The 14,518-nt window shown below is 51.4% G+C and overlaps 5 protein-coding genes across 5 annotated transcripts; 2 read left to right on the top strand and 3 right to left on the bottom strand.

The window, feature by feature from the left end:
- Positions 1–336: 336 nt before the first annotated feature.
- Positions 337–2,261, top strand: BU24DRAFT_462235 (uncharacterized protein; the record flags this gene model as incomplete). The annotated part of the gene is made up of 2 exons (XM_033531977.1): positions 337–1,594; positions 1,726–2,261. The coding sequence occupies 2 exons, from the start codon at positions 337–339 to the stop codon at positions 2,259–2,261; spliced, it is 1,794 nt and encodes a 597-aa protein (XP_033384373.1).
- Positions 2,262–3,741: 1,480 nt separating this feature from the next.
- On the bottom strand, positions 3,742–4,850 carry BU24DRAFT_190580 (uncharacterized protein). Its single transcript, XM_033521712.1, has one exon. It carries the CDS (start codon positions 4,652–4,654, stop codon positions 4,082–4,084), a length of 573 nt encoding a protein of 190 aa, XP_033384372.1. The 5' UTR covers positions 4,655–4,850; the 3' UTR covers positions 3,742–4,081.
- On the bottom strand, positions 4,851–5,617 carry BU24DRAFT_190579 (uncharacterized protein). Its single transcript, XM_033521711.1, has one exon. It carries the CDS (start codon positions 5,522–5,524, stop codon positions 5,048–5,050), a length of 477 nt encoding a protein of 158 aa, XP_033384371.1. The 5' UTR covers positions 5,525–5,617; the 3' UTR covers positions 4,851–5,047.
- On the top strand, positions 5,618–6,004 carry BU24DRAFT_190572 (uncharacterized protein). Its single transcript, XM_033521710.1, has one exon. It carries the CDS (start codon positions 5,711–5,713, stop codon positions 5,927–5,929), a length of 219 nt encoding a protein of 72 aa, XP_033384370.1. The 5' UTR covers positions 5,618–5,710; the 3' UTR covers positions 5,930–6,004.
- Positions 6,005–9,016: 3,012 nt separating this feature from the next.
- Positions 9,017–13,492, bottom strand: BU24DRAFT_409186 (ABC multidrug transporter-like protein; the record flags this gene model as incomplete). Its single annotated transcript, XM_033525901.1, has 3 exons — positions 9,017–10,594; positions 10,646–13,042; positions 13,103–13,492. 3 exons carry the CDS (start codon positions 13,490–13,492, stop codon positions 9,017–9,019), a joined length of 4,365 nt encoding a protein of 1,454 aa, XP_033384369.1.
- Between the last annotated feature and the right edge of the window lie 1,026 nt (positions 13,493–14,518).

Here is a 14,518-nt window from a genome sequence, read left to right as displayed (position 1 = left end):
AACACTGAATAGGCTCCGAAACACAGGCCCTGGAGTCGGACATGGGAGAGCCAGCGAAATATCGCTTCTGTACTCCAGAACGAGTAAGGTATGCAAGCCACCGAGGTACGGCTGAGATGTACAGCCCTGCGGTCCGAATGAGTGTAATTCGCCTTTAAACCTCTGGCAGAGTACCTGATCTTCTTGTCTCTCTACCTATTTGGCGTTCGTTCTTGTAATCCACATTTCGAAATGCTTGGTACTCTTATATTCAAACTGTGACTCTGTGCTTGTCCACCTCAGAATCATATCTTTACGTATAGCGAAAGCTGCAAGAGATAGTCCAATTTTACCACAATGTCAATGGCACAGCAACCTCAAGGTCCAGCTGGGCCTTATGCTGTCAATTCACCCCCGCCTCCACCTCCATATTCAACAGTCGGGCCACAACAGCTTCCAACCCCCACACCCCCTCCACAACAACAACAGAATGCCTTTGCACCTCAGAATCAATTGCAACAGAGCGCTTTCCCTCCAGCACAAACTCAAATTCCTCAGACATATCAAGGACAGCAATCCCAATTTCCCCAGCCGCAGCAGCAGCCTCAATATGTCCAGTCACCCCAGTCAATCCCCTCACAGCCATCCGTGTCGCCGCTGTCACCTCCTCTGCAACAAAATACGCAATATCCGCCCAACATGACTCCCCAGCAACAGCAGCAGGTCGAACAGATGATACAGAATCTACCTCCGGAGAAGTTGAAAATGCTGCAGCAACAGGCGCAGCAGTTGATGCCTCAACAGCAGCAGTATCCTCAGCAGCAGCAACAGCAACAACAGCAGCAACCCGGCATGATCCAACAGTCTCCGATGCAGCCCAACGTGCAACAGCCGTTCTCTCCCCAGCAGCAGCAACAACAGCCTCTGTCGTACACCACCACTGCTCCAACAGGTCTCTTCAAACGAAAGGACTCGGCAAGCAGTCAATCGGGCCCCCAAGACGAGAGAAAATCAGGGACGGTGCAACGGTTCCTGGGAGATACATTGTTCGGACGGGTAGCCCGGGCGTCCGTCCAGACCGCAACATCCGCCATGAAGATGCCAGCCTCGCTATCCCCATGGGGAGACAACAACCCCGTCACCCTGCCCAACGTACGCTACAGAGACGCTGTGCTCTTCACCACCTTCGCCTTCGTCGGAACCCCACTGGTGGAGGGCGTCAGCGACGGCGTGACGGGAATCTTCGGTGCAGAAAGCTTCGTATCGGAACTGGTAAACTCGACTGCGGGGGCACTCCTCGTCTCGACGGCACTCAAGTACTCCTTCTTCCAGATCGTCGAGCAGGCCATCGACAAGGGGGCGATCGAGCACATGCTGCCGGAGGAGGAGAAGATGCTCGAGACCACCAACGTCAAGAGCCTGCAGGTCGGCATCAAGCACAAGCTCATGGGCGTGGACGCCGACCTCAGGTTCGCAGGCATCTACCCGACGAGGGACTCCCAAGGCTGCGAGAAGGGATGGTTCTGTCCTTATCTGTTCGCCAGCGCGAGGACGCCTCAGATTCCCAGGGCCAATGACTTCGCCATATGCCAGTTCTTCGGCCCCTTCTTGGGTGGTACGTCCCATCTCTTTCTTCTTTCTCACCTATCCCATATCAAATCCCAATATCCGTTCGATATGATATCATTCCCATCCCATTCCATCCAAAGCCTCTCCAAACGTCAAAACTAACGTGAAATTCAACAGGCGACTACGCCCTCTCCCACCACCTCCTCTCCTCCTCCGCCAACACCCTCTCCCTCTGCGACCCGAACCCCACCACCGACATCGGCACGAACCGCATGGTAATTCTCTTCACGGGCATCTCCCCCTACCGAGCGAACATGTGGTCGACGTCTCGCCGGCCCGGGTGCGGCACAATCGTGTTCCACGTCTTCGACGGGTGTCCCGCGCTCGTGATCCCCGTGACGGCGCGCGCCCCCATCTGCGCCTGGTCCCCCTGGACGTACGCCCAGATGCGCGTCTCGCAGTTCGCGACGGGCCCGCAGCCCGCCGGCATGGGCAGCTACAGCGCGGAGTGGCAGCACGAGCAGATTTGTGAGTGGCTTGATACTATCATCAGCGTGCAGCATGTCAATCCTGCCGTGAGGGATAAGTATGTGGCGGTTTTGGGCAGGTGCGTCAGTCTGATTATCAATGGCGCGTTGGCGTTGGAGAGGTGTCAGCCTTTGCTGGGGAAGATGGATCCGGAGAGGGCGGGGATCGTCATGTTTAGGTATTGAGGGATGAGGAAGAGAGAGAGAGAAGGTGTATGGAGATGTAGATGACGAGATGAGGATGAACGAACGAATAGTTAGATACCCATTTATGAAAACAAAGCAAAAAGAAAGAAAAACAATCAATATATTGAATATCATCAACTTCAATCAAGGGAGAACCCTACGACACACTTGCCTACCACGAACACCTCACTCTCCCTAGATCAATGTGATTTACTCCGTACCCAAGTTCAAATGAGAAGGGGAACGAGAGAGAGAAAGTCCATGAAGAAAGGGGCCAGTGTGATGTGAGTGATAGAGTCATAGTCATATAAGCCATGAGTGAGTGGCACACTATGTTGCCATATTTCACACGTACATGCACAAAATGATCTTGATAGCCACCACACGCCGAATGTGTACTACTGATTTGTTGATTCCAGGGGCCAATGTCAACAATAGACTCGTGTTTCTTCACACCTTACAAGTTTCCTCCTCCTCGGTCTCTCTTACTCCCATCCGCGTATATGCGTATTCGCGTAAGCGATGGTGTTTGATCGAATGTGGGCTGTGTCAATGCTGGACTAAGCATGACTATCGGGACTATAATATTGGCGATACTGTGCGGCATGGATCGTGCGGTGTCGGCTGGGAACCACGCGGTGTCGGCGTCTTATCTCGGTGGTGGACAGAGTCGTGGCGGTGCAGGTAGATGCGTATCGAACGGGTGCTAGATAGGGACAATCACGTTGTACTTCACTTCATGTAGCAGACGAGTTTGTTCAAAGGGATTTGTTGGAAGGAGAGTCGGGCACAGTTCCGAGTTGGAAGACTCGAATGGTTCTGGCCTCAAGAAAGATATTGATATTGGTTTTTTTGTCAAAAACAGAAACTTGAGCCCGCCTCCCTTCGACTCTCTCGAAGGAGAGGAACGAAGATATGGTTTTGTACTCAGAAAGTCTGGAATAGCTTGTACGTGTTTCCTTATCCTCTCTGTCTCATATACAATAACAAACTTTGTCTCTCCAGTCACTGAAGACAGGATATCATGGTATGAACGTGTAATGAAAGTGGTCGAAGAGAACAAAAACCCCGACAAGTCGGAACCCAGTGGTAATGAAAGCAAGCCAAAAAGTGAAACCATTAAACACTCCCCGCACTCCATGCATGCAGATGCAATGTGATTCCCAAGATACCTAACCGACAATGCGCCTAACGAAAAGAAAAGGAGACCGGTTATCGATAAAAGGAGAAATGGACAAATCCAGTCCAAAGGAGGATATGTACATTAAATGAGCAACAAAAGACATGGTTATTTTTTTGCCTCTGATAAGGGATATCAAGAATGTTTTAGCCGCGACGGCAAGAAAAGAGTCTAACGTCATAGCATGGCCCCAACCGCAGGGAATGATGGAGGAAGAGGCGTCCTACGTTTCAAAGGGAACCACGGTCTAAGGATCCTTCCGTTTGGAAGCTGATCAAGGTAGATGATCGCTTTGAGACGAGGGTGCGACGCCAAGGAATGATGGTCTGATTGGTTTCGTGGGGGGAAGAATGCGGAGGGTGATGCGGAGAATGAAGACAAGATGGTCGATCATAGACATGCCAGTGAATGCACAAGCGGAGCCGATGAGTAGAAGGTGGACAGGCAGTATTTGAAGTGTCGAATAAACGGATCGTGAAACAGTCTTGTCTGGTCGGTCTATGCAAGCGATGTCGAGAGAGGTTGCGGGAAGTCGAAATCTTGAGAACACTGAACAGCTTTCGGAAGAATAACAACGACAAGGACAACTGCGGCCTTGCAACTGAGGAACGGGAATGGAGACTGTGAATATAGAGCGTGTCTAACTGTTGGGGATGGGCTTGCTCTGGCCAGGGCTAGACCAGACGCCACCACCGACGGCTCGAGAGATGCCCACACCCAAACCAACAGCAGCCGCAATGACGAACAATGCGATGACAATCTTGGCCCAAAGTCTCTGCTTGCTGTTGAGGTTCCTGAAGAGATTGCAGCCACGGGCGCGACGGCTCATCTTCTTCTTCTCCATCATGGCCTGTCGTGACGGCCACATGGTGCACTCCTTGACACGTCCATCGACCGAAACCTTGGGTTGTTGGGTAGTGGCGGCAGAGAGAGGCACTCCCGACTCCAAGTCGCGCTCAGCGACGTTGATGTCGAGGTGCATCTTGTTGTTCGAGTTTCCGTCCATGGATCGTCGTGCGTCTGGGTGCTTGTAGAAGGCAGAGAAGGGATTCGCAGTATCGATGGGGGTTTCTTTCTCGGTAGGAGGGCAGGTAGAAGCTGAAGTCAAGGCGGACTCGTGGGAGGGAGCCGATCGAAGGGCAGGAGCGGCCGTGTTTGCGGGAGCTTCAATGGTGGCACCGAAGGTGACAGGCTTTTCGACGTTTGCTGCCATGAGGAGGGGGAAGAGGGTAGCTAAATGCTGTGCAGATAGAATGTGTTTGGTAGATAAATTGGAATTGGGTCGTGTCGCAGACGAAGACGGCGATTGGAGCAGTGAAGAGTGGTGTTAAAGCTGACTCCTTTTCTAGCAGGCGATGAGCAGAGAAGTGTCGCTGGTGACGTCCGTGTTCGACTTAAGAGCGGTCGGATTGGGGGACTTTTATGGCGATTCGAAGGGGGTAGCTCAAAGAGGTTCGGAGCCAACAGGGGGGTTAACGAAATGGGCCAATGTCTTGAGATCAATGCTCTACCAGATTTGTTTGCGATCGATGTCTTGGGGCGAAGGTGGTTCAAGAGCGTTTGAGGGAAGAGAAAGCGAGAGAGCAGAGCTTTCGATCCAGCGCAGCTACTGCCTGGGGTTGCACAAGTGAAATATGCCTAGACGAGGCAAGCACGAGCACAAGGAAGGAGGAGGAGAAAAGGGTATATCGATCGAGAGACACCGCGTCGGCTGAAGGTGACGAGTGAAGTAGGGGGGTGAGGGTGATATGAGGGTGGTACGATATAAACACAGTACGACGATGACCACGGCGTACGAATGAACAACGAGAGGGAGAATGACAAGAGAGAGAGAGGACTGAGGGGGATTGAATAAAATGATCGGAAGAGGGACAAGCGTTGAATATGAGTAGAGAGTGAATGATGAGAAGAGAAGCGAAGGAAAGGCTGGATTGTTGGTTGAGGGTATAGTAGTATAGTAGGTTGGCTGGTAGTGGTAGTGTTGAGCCCAGCCAGAATCGACGACCTCTTCACTACGACTACGACTACTGGAGATTGGAACCAGATCCATGTCCATCTCAATCCCCCCTCCACCCATGTTCATCACCCATGTCCCATGTCTCCCCTCTCATCAATCCCTCCAGTTATCCTTTCTCTCTCTTTTCCTCTCCTCTCTTCCTGCTCTCTCTCTCATTCTCTCTCGGTCTCTCCTCGTAGCCTCGTCGTTTTACCCTTGGATGAATGGGAGGCGTAGCCGGAAGGGGAAAGGTGGGAAACTTGTGTGGAACGCATGGAGCACATGCTGGTTCTGTTCTCGGCGCATGGACTGTGCTTTCCTTGCCAAGATGGTGCTAAGGGTACTAAGAGGACTAAGGGGAAGGTGCAGGACCCAACAGGGGGGAGAGGGGGGGAAGAAAGGAAGGAGCGACTGTGCATCAAGTTACGAAAGAGAGCGAAAGAGAGAAAGTTTGTGCTGAATACATCATCGCGAAGTTACAGAGAATGGTAGGAGGAATAAGAGGAAGACAAGAAGGAGGAGGAGTGCAGATGCTCACATCCTCTGCACCAAGGAAACGAAGAATGAGAACCATCAACAACAAACAGTACGGAGAAACGATCCCACAATCCTATCCAACCAACTATGGTCATGCAGCATGCTCAATCATCTATCTTCAATGCTTCCTTCCTACATACTAGGTATACTTTACGCCTAACGGACAATCTTCCCATTCCTACTCGTACTTTGACGGTATCCACAATGCTCTCTTCCACGAAACCAAAGACCCTCTTCTCCTCTCTAAGAGAGTCTTGACTTGTCACTGGCCTGCAGTGTAGGTTAGTTAGGTAGGTATACGCTGGCCGCATTATCGTCCTGCGGTTGGTAGACGATTACGAGCATGCCCTGTCCAGTGCTGTCCAGCCCTGCCCTGTGGTCCAACCGTCTCGGTACGTCCATCCTGTCCTGGAATATAGTATTATGCCTCAAGTTTCGTTGTGTTCGCCAGCCCGCTCGCCAGCCCGCCCGCCCGTCGTCACGCCGTGCGCGGAGATGACATGTTTGCATGCTCTCTTTCTTGATTGCTTGATTGATTGCTTGCTTGCGTGACTGAGCGACATAGTGACATAGTAACCCTTCCACATCACGAGTGTCACACCAATTATTGCCAACAAAACCAAATGGCACAAAACCAGTTGGCTGACCAGTAAATTGAAGGGAGGATGATGGCAAACAATGGTTCAACGATGGATGAGGACGCAACCGAGGCGAACAATGACACGGTACCCTACCCTACCTACCGTACCGTACCCGTATCTCTCTTCCATGTCAGCGGAGAAAGCGTATCTGGTCTTGTCTTCGTCAACTACCGGATCACTGTTACGAGGAACGGCTTGGTGTACGATGGAGGGAAGTGACAAGCTTGGAGGCGGCGCGACAAGCCGTGCACAACGCATCCATACCTAGGTTCAGTAGATGAGATGAGCCTGAAGGCTGAGATGGGAGGGAGACGAGAGACGGAGAGGGAGAGAGATAGGAAGCGATAACCCTAATTAGCCACTGGCGCCTCTCCAGGAACAGGATAAGCTAAGTCAAACTAAGCCAAACTAGTCCAGGCTAGTCCGGTTAGCCCAGCAAGTCGGAGCTAACCCCCGCTGCATCCAAACGGGTTAGACACGCGGCTGGAGGTCTAGAATTCACTCCCATTTCACTCATACTGTGTAGACAGAGACTGACAGACTAAACGAGAGAGAGAGGAAAGAGAATTCAAAGAAGGACAATGATACGGGAAAGTACTGGTCAGTCTGGTACAGCACAGCATTGTACAGTATGTATGAGACGGCAGAGTAGAGTATTCCTTAGAGTGCGCGCATTAAAACCTCAAGATGATTATCATCATTAACTATGGATATTGCACAAACCAAAGGAGAGATCCCCCAACACCAACCACAACCGCGAGTAATGAACGAAGGCTTTACTATGGGAGCTTAGCTTAGCTTAGCACTTCCCCCTTCTACAGCAATTGGTGGCAAAAGGACTTGGCTTCTTTTTCTCTTGTCTGTCTCTCTCATTCTCTCTCGTGAGTCTCGTCTCTTGCGCATTAACGTAACTATTGTTCTTCGTTGAATCTTTTCGTCAATAATCCAGTCCAGTCCGGCCCAGCCCAGCCCAGTCTGTTCTTCGCAACTCACACATATGCACACACATACGCGCACACGATGCACACGCATACATAGCATAGCACACAACGCCAGCGCCAGCGCCAACGCCAACAACCACAGTCCGAACCAAACCAAACGAATCGAAACGAACCATCAGCCGCGCACAAATAATCAAGGAAAGGAAGGTTACCCTTTCCTACGAGGTACCCTTCCTTCCCTTCGGCCCCTCCCATCCCCTCCTCCTCACCCTCCTCCCTCTGCGTTGCCTTGTTCTTTTCTTATCCGACGACATGACCATGCAACCAATCCCACCACCACCCCGCTGGCTCGTCTCGTCCCGCTTCCCATTCCATTCCTGTGTTCTCTTCCTCTGTTCCTTCCTTCCTATCAGGTATCCATCCATCTATCATCGATTACCACTTTCAGCAACACCCTCATGCAAGTAATCAATCCATCTCTGTTCCCCCCCAAACACGGCCCAGGTGTTCCACCACCGGGTACCCCGATCAACCATATATATCTCTACGTCGTGATTGGGGGGATAACAGCACCCATCTACCTAGGTCTTTACCCAGGCTAGGTAGTTACTTACTAAGTACCTAGATACGAGGTAGTCCATTGGTCCACTCGTGCTCGTGCTACTGGTGTGCCGCCACAGGTACTGCGTGAACGTCCAAAACCATTTGTCTGTTGGTATCCTTCGTGATCAATATTCAGTCTTCTTTCTGCTGTGATGTACTTCTATTATTATATGCATATGTGCCGTTTTGATCTTTTCATCTTCTTCTTTCTTTGGCTTCTCGGTCGCTGGTCCCTCCCAAAGATGGGGGCAGACTAAGTGACCTAAGCCCCCCAAGACCACACGTACCTCAGTAGGGTACTTACGACAGCAGCCACCTCATACGAGTATATGTACAGTAATGTGGCAAAGTACCACGCGGTCCCCTAACAAGTGACCATGACTATGACCATGACCATGACCATGCAGTAATGAAAAAACATAAAGGAAAATATGATGACGTCGGAGAGCTCAAATGCCGTCGCTGAAAGGATCAGAAAAGAAACGAAAAAAGAGAAACAGCAGCGCTGCTTGAAACAGAGATCCGATGGAAGTATACCCCTCGCCCTCATCCTCCTTCCTTCCTCCCGCTCCTCCTGCTCCTGCTCCCTCGTTATTTGAGCATTAACGGACTCCTTCCCGGACTTTTTATTTTTCCTTGAATTTCCCACCCAGAATGAAGAAGAAAAAAGAACGCCTGCAGATGAAGGAATAGAGGATTCGCCCAACCCAACCCAACCCTAACTCTTTACAATATATCCCCGCATCGTATGCCTGCACTGAACCTAACCCGCCCCCCAGTGTATGCATTCGTAACAACCAAGCTCATCCACGTCTCTTTCTCTGTTTGTATGGGGCGGCCCTCTCCTCCGGCTACGTCTAAAAGAAGTCGTCCCTCCGGATCCCGCTTCGGTCGCACATGCCGCGGAAAATACCACCAGCATCGTACAGTCGGAGTGGCGTGTCGAGCTCCGCGATGCGGCCGGCATCCATCACGCAAATGCGGTCATAGCGTATAATCGTCTTGAGACGATGGGCGATGCAGAGTAGCGTCTTTCCCTTGAAGCCCTCCACAATCGTCTGCTGGATCTTCTGGTCCGTCTCGAAATCCACAGACGACGTCGCCTCGTCGCACACAATGATTTGAGAGCCCCGCACCAGTGCGCGTGCCAGTGCCATCAATTGACGCTGTCCGAGCGAGAAGTTCAGCCCTTCCTCCTCAACCACCGAATCCAGATGGATGCGTCCCGACTTATCGTCCATGGTGGCGTCGTTGGACACGAGGTCGGCCTGCCGAAGCGCAGACCACAGCTCCAGATCCGTGTGCTCGTTGAATGGGTCAATGTTGGACCTAATCGTACCCTTGAACAACGTGGGGTCCTGCGGGATAATGGCGAGCTTCGACCGTAAGTCGTGCAATCCAATCGTGCTGATGTCGACACCGTCAATCGTAATCGATCCACTCGAAAGCTCCACCAGCCTGAACAGCGCGCTCATGATACTCGACTTTCCTGCGCCAGTACGTCCGACCACACCAATCCTCTCGCCGGCCGCAACGTGCATGTCGAGCCCCTTCAGCACCAATGGCAACCCGTCGCGGTATCGCATCTCGACATCCTTGAAGATGATCTCGCCATGTTCTGGCCAAGTCTTGCGCACCTCCCCCATGTGGAGCGGCGCCTCTTCCTCCAACATCGTCCCGTAGTGATGAATCCGCTCGGTCGCGTTCATGTTGTTCTCCACCTCCGCAAGTTGTCGCACCGTGAATTGAATCATCTGTACAATAGTGAGAATATATGAGAGCACGAGTCCAGCAATACTCGGGTTGACCGAGAAACGTGATGTCACGACCAGGATACCCGTGGTGAAAACAAGTAGAATGCCGATGACATCTAGTCGGACACTGAGCCAGCGCTGGTTCGCAAACGTCAGGTAGTAGGCGCTGTTCATGTCGTCTATCGAAGCACGAACCGACTTGGAGAACTGGTCCTGAAGCCCATAGGCACGAATCGTCGGAGTGCCCGTGACTGCCTCGCTGAAGCGTGCAAAGACAGTGCTGCGAAGGACAGACTCGTGTCGCTTGACCTCGCGAGCTGACGCTCGGTAGTAAGCTGCAGAAAACATGAATAGGAGGAACAGCGGGCCGAGCGCAATGGCGTAGTAGTAATAGTATGCGATGATGAGGATGAAGACAGATATGATCATGGCGAGCGTCATGAAGTACATACGGATCGCATCGGTGAGTGTGTTATCCATGACATCGATATCTTTGGAGAAGCGATTGGTAATTCGTCCAAGCGGCGTTGTATCGAAGAAGGACATTGGCGCCCGGAGCACTCGGTGAATGGCTCGATGAAGCATCTTTTTGCCAGCTTCTGTTCCGTAAACCGACACTGCAATGGAGAAACCAAACATGAAGATGGCCTGTGAAGCACCGAGAGCAGAATATACACCGATCTATAGCATGGTTAGTGAACGGCCCCGATATAGGAGTATGGAGAATCTTACATATGTGCCTTCAGAGAACCCAAATTTGTTAGATGTCCACCATGAGAGCCACAGACTCGTCGCGATATTGGCGCCTTGGGAGAGGATGAGGAGTACAAGCACAAGCGGCGCAACCCAAATACCACCACCAGCCTTGATATATGCCACCCAAACACTCCATGACACACTTTTGACTGCCCTATCCTCCTCTTGCATCAAGGCAGCAGCAGGCTTCTTGCCCTTCTTCTTCTTCACGACCTTCTTTTCCTCTTCTCCTTCATCCTCGTCGTCAGCGTGCTCCTTCTCTTCCTTCTTCTCTTCGTCTGCCGTCATGGTCATGAGCTGTTGGAAGCCTGCGTGATGTGCCATCAGATTGTCGAAAGTATCCACCGCCTGTATGCGCCCCTCATCCACCCAGATGATCCTATCGCATCGGCTCAATACGTGAAGTTGGTGAGTGGCCAAGATTCGGCACTTGTCTTTTAGTAGACCGCAAATCGCGTTATCCATAATGTGACGTCCGACGTGGGCATCGACGGCAGAAAGGGGGTCGTCCATGAGAATGATGTCAGCGTCGAAGTATATGGCGCGGGCAATGTTCATTCGCTGCTTCTGGCCACCGGAAACCGTGATACCGCGCTCGCCGATCTCAGTCTTGTCGCCATTGGGCAGCATATCCAGATCAGGTCGAAGGGCGCAAGCATCGATGACCTGATTGTACCAAGAGCTCCTGTATGGCTTTCCGAAGACGATGTTGTCCCTGACGGTTGCGTTCTGGATCCAGGCATACTGGGGGCAGAAAGCGCGGGAGGCTCCAATGGTAACGTCACCATTTGTCTTCCTCATATCTCCAGCCAATGCTGCTAATAGCGAACTCTTACCCGAACCTACACCTCCGATGACCGCTACCAGCTCATTTCGCCCAATTGTAATATCCATGTCTTTGATCTGGAATGGCTCCTCCTCGACTGCAGTAGCGGCCGATGAGTCTGGTGGACTGACACCGGAATCGCTCTTCTGAGATGTAATGCTTGCTCTCTTGCCCTTCTTCATCTTGTCTTTGCTAGGCTTCTTCTTTGGGCCAGGACCACCCTCACCTTCCGTCGTGGGGTGGCGTTCCCAGGTGAAGCTGGCGTTCTGCAATGCAATAGCATCCTTTGCCTCGTAATCCCACTTAGCATCCTCCTCCGCCTCCTCCGCCAACAGAAACTCCTGGATACGCTTAACCGATGCGTTGGCGTCGATGACCTGACCGATGACTAGGGGTAGAAAGTTCAAAGGGAGACGCAGGGAGTTGAACAAAGCCAAAGACGAGAAGATGGGAGCCGGATTGAGACCGTGGTCCGTCAGCGAGTAAGTAATAAAGGAAAGCATAGATGCGAAGACAGGCATGGACAATCCGACAGCCAAGATACCGTTTCGGATCGCGAGCAGGACCTGGACGCCGTGGATTTCCCTCTTTCGGATCGTGTCGACGCGCTCGAGGAAACTTGTTTCCCAGCCAAAGTACTTCACGAACCTGACGGCTTGGATGATTTCCTGGGTCAGACTCACACGCTGGTCAGTGATCTTGTTGATTGCCATTCTCCTATTGAACAATGCCCTGACGGCACGGCCGAGCAAGGGCATAACAATCAACAAGAGCCCAAGACCAGAGAGGGCACTGTAGGTCAAATTGACGATGAGCAGGGCCACAGTAACGAGAATCGCAATGGGAGAGCACCAAATCATATGGAAGAAACCACTGGCTTGATCAACGCGGTACGTATCGGTGGACATCAAATTGATGATTCTGCCATTGCCCCAGCCCTGTCCGTCGCCCGACACACCCTCCTCTACCTTTGGCGCATCCTTCGTCTTCTTTTTTAGAATCCTTTGGTACCATTTCTTCTCCTCTTCTGACCCAGGTTTGACATCTGGAGGTGGCGCTTCTATGATGGCCTTCCCGCCGGCTTTAGCTCTGCCTGACAGTTTCATGGCCTTGTCGAAAATGATTGCAATGAGTACTGCTCTGGCCTGTCCGCCAACCATCATTCCACGGTACATGAAATGATTGGTTGCCACGCTCTGGAAGAATTGCATTGCTGTGATTCCGATGACAAGGCCAATTCCTTCTCCAATATTGGGTTCCGGTTGGTCGCTATGTTGCGCAATGTAGGCCTTCAAGGCAAAGTTGATGAGAAAGCGGAGTACGAATGGAGCGATCGCCTGGATGACACTGGCAGTCAATTGGCAAAGACCGCCAATGATGAATTCCCACTTAAAGGTGTCGAACATAGCTCCGAGCAACGGTCGTTTGCCGCCAGCTTCTCTCCTCCTCTTAAAGGAAGCCTGCAATTTTGCTACCATTACGTCTGCGCTTCGGTCTGGGTTGACGGTGTATAGATCATTTCGTTCGAGAGGGCGTTTATATCCGACCTAAGTCCCAATATGTCAGTTTTTATAGCCCATAGTTAAACGAATTGAATTCCAACGTACTGTCATGAGAGGTGCCATCCATTGAAAAGTCATCATCGCAAACCACGAAGCATTGTATTCAGGGCAGACGACCCGTTCCTTTGGAACAGGCGGTTTAGGACCCCATTTGAGGGGGTTTACTCGCTTGTACCACCTCTTCTTGCCAATTGTCGAACTCCGGGTGTCAGAGACGCTCTCTGTATAATCAGAGCGCACGCTGGTAGCGCTTTGCAATCTCGACAATCGTCCAGACACGTTGTGTTGATCGACATTGGATTCAAGGTCCTTTTCTGCGTCGCCTTGTAGTGGTTCGGTTACGATGGGTTCATATTGTTTCGTATTATGTACTGCGGCCTGGGGATCCTGCATACCAAGCTCCTTCTCCTTCTCATCGAGCGAAGAGCTCGACATTGTCTGTCGTGGCAGATTGTTAGAAGGCGGAGTTATTCCGAACGCCACCGAGTAATTGGTGGAGGGACGCAGGAATAAACAAACCGGAGTAGAAGAGCAAAACCAAGAAGATCTTGCTTCCGATTAGAACCCCAAAATCGAATGTGAAAGTAGCGAGGAAAGAATAAAAAGTCTCAATCAAAATTCTTCAAGGATGGACATGAAGTCGATTTGTAAGGCAACACGGGACGCACATATTCGACGCGCATGAGCGAAGGAGGTCACCCGGGATAGATATAGCTCCGAGGCCTCTGATGGCAACTCTCGATAAATGGTGAGGTCAAGAGTCAGACTAAAGCTCGGTTACAAGTGCGGACTTAAGGACGGCCAATAAACAGAAGTCCCTTTACGGTGCCTCGTAGGGGCATTAATGGGGGGGTTGCCTAAGCAAAGAAGAATGTTCTAACTCTGCGTTGTTTGGGCGGAGGTTCGTCTCGCCCGATCCCCGACGGGTCATTACGAAAAGGATATACGAAGTCTCCACGCCTTCATTTCACATACAAGATACAGGTCAGATCCATCATCCGCCCTTGCTATCGTGGTGTGAAGGGCGCTTGATCACTCCATCTGAGGGAAAGTCGAAATGGGGCAGAAACATTTCAAGGCTCCAGTCTGCATCCTAGCACACATCTTTCTTTTTTTTGTGAACTGCATCGACTACTCGTGTTGTACGACACAGGCAGATAGAAGGTACGCTCGGAAAGTGGTTGTGCAATCTAAATGTCGATTGCTCGTAAACCCGTATAGCATCGTGACCGTAACATCGGTAACAACGTCCCGAAGCGCTAAGTCGTTTTCTTATCAAAGGATACCTCTGCTAGCATTGAAAGCAAAGTTCTGCATCTCTGCACAGTGGGCCTTGGGTCTCGGAAAGTCGAGTAAACTTATTATTACTCGAATGTTGTGAACGCCACTGAGCAAAGCCGGCACCGAGTCGCATAGGTATCACTCTAGTATTCTGGAAGTTGGTGGCATTTTCTTCCATGC

Source organism: Aaosphaeria arxii (assembly GCF_010015735.1).
Source record: "Aaosphaeria arxii CBS 175.79 unplaced genomic scaffold BU24scaffold_4, whole genome shotgun sequence".
Lineage (NCBI taxonomy): Eukaryota > Fungi > Ascomycota > Dothideomycetes > Pleosporales > Aaosphaeria > Aaosphaeria arxii.
Note: the sequence above shows the minus strand (reverse complement) of the source record. Positions and strands in the feature narration are given on the sequence as shown.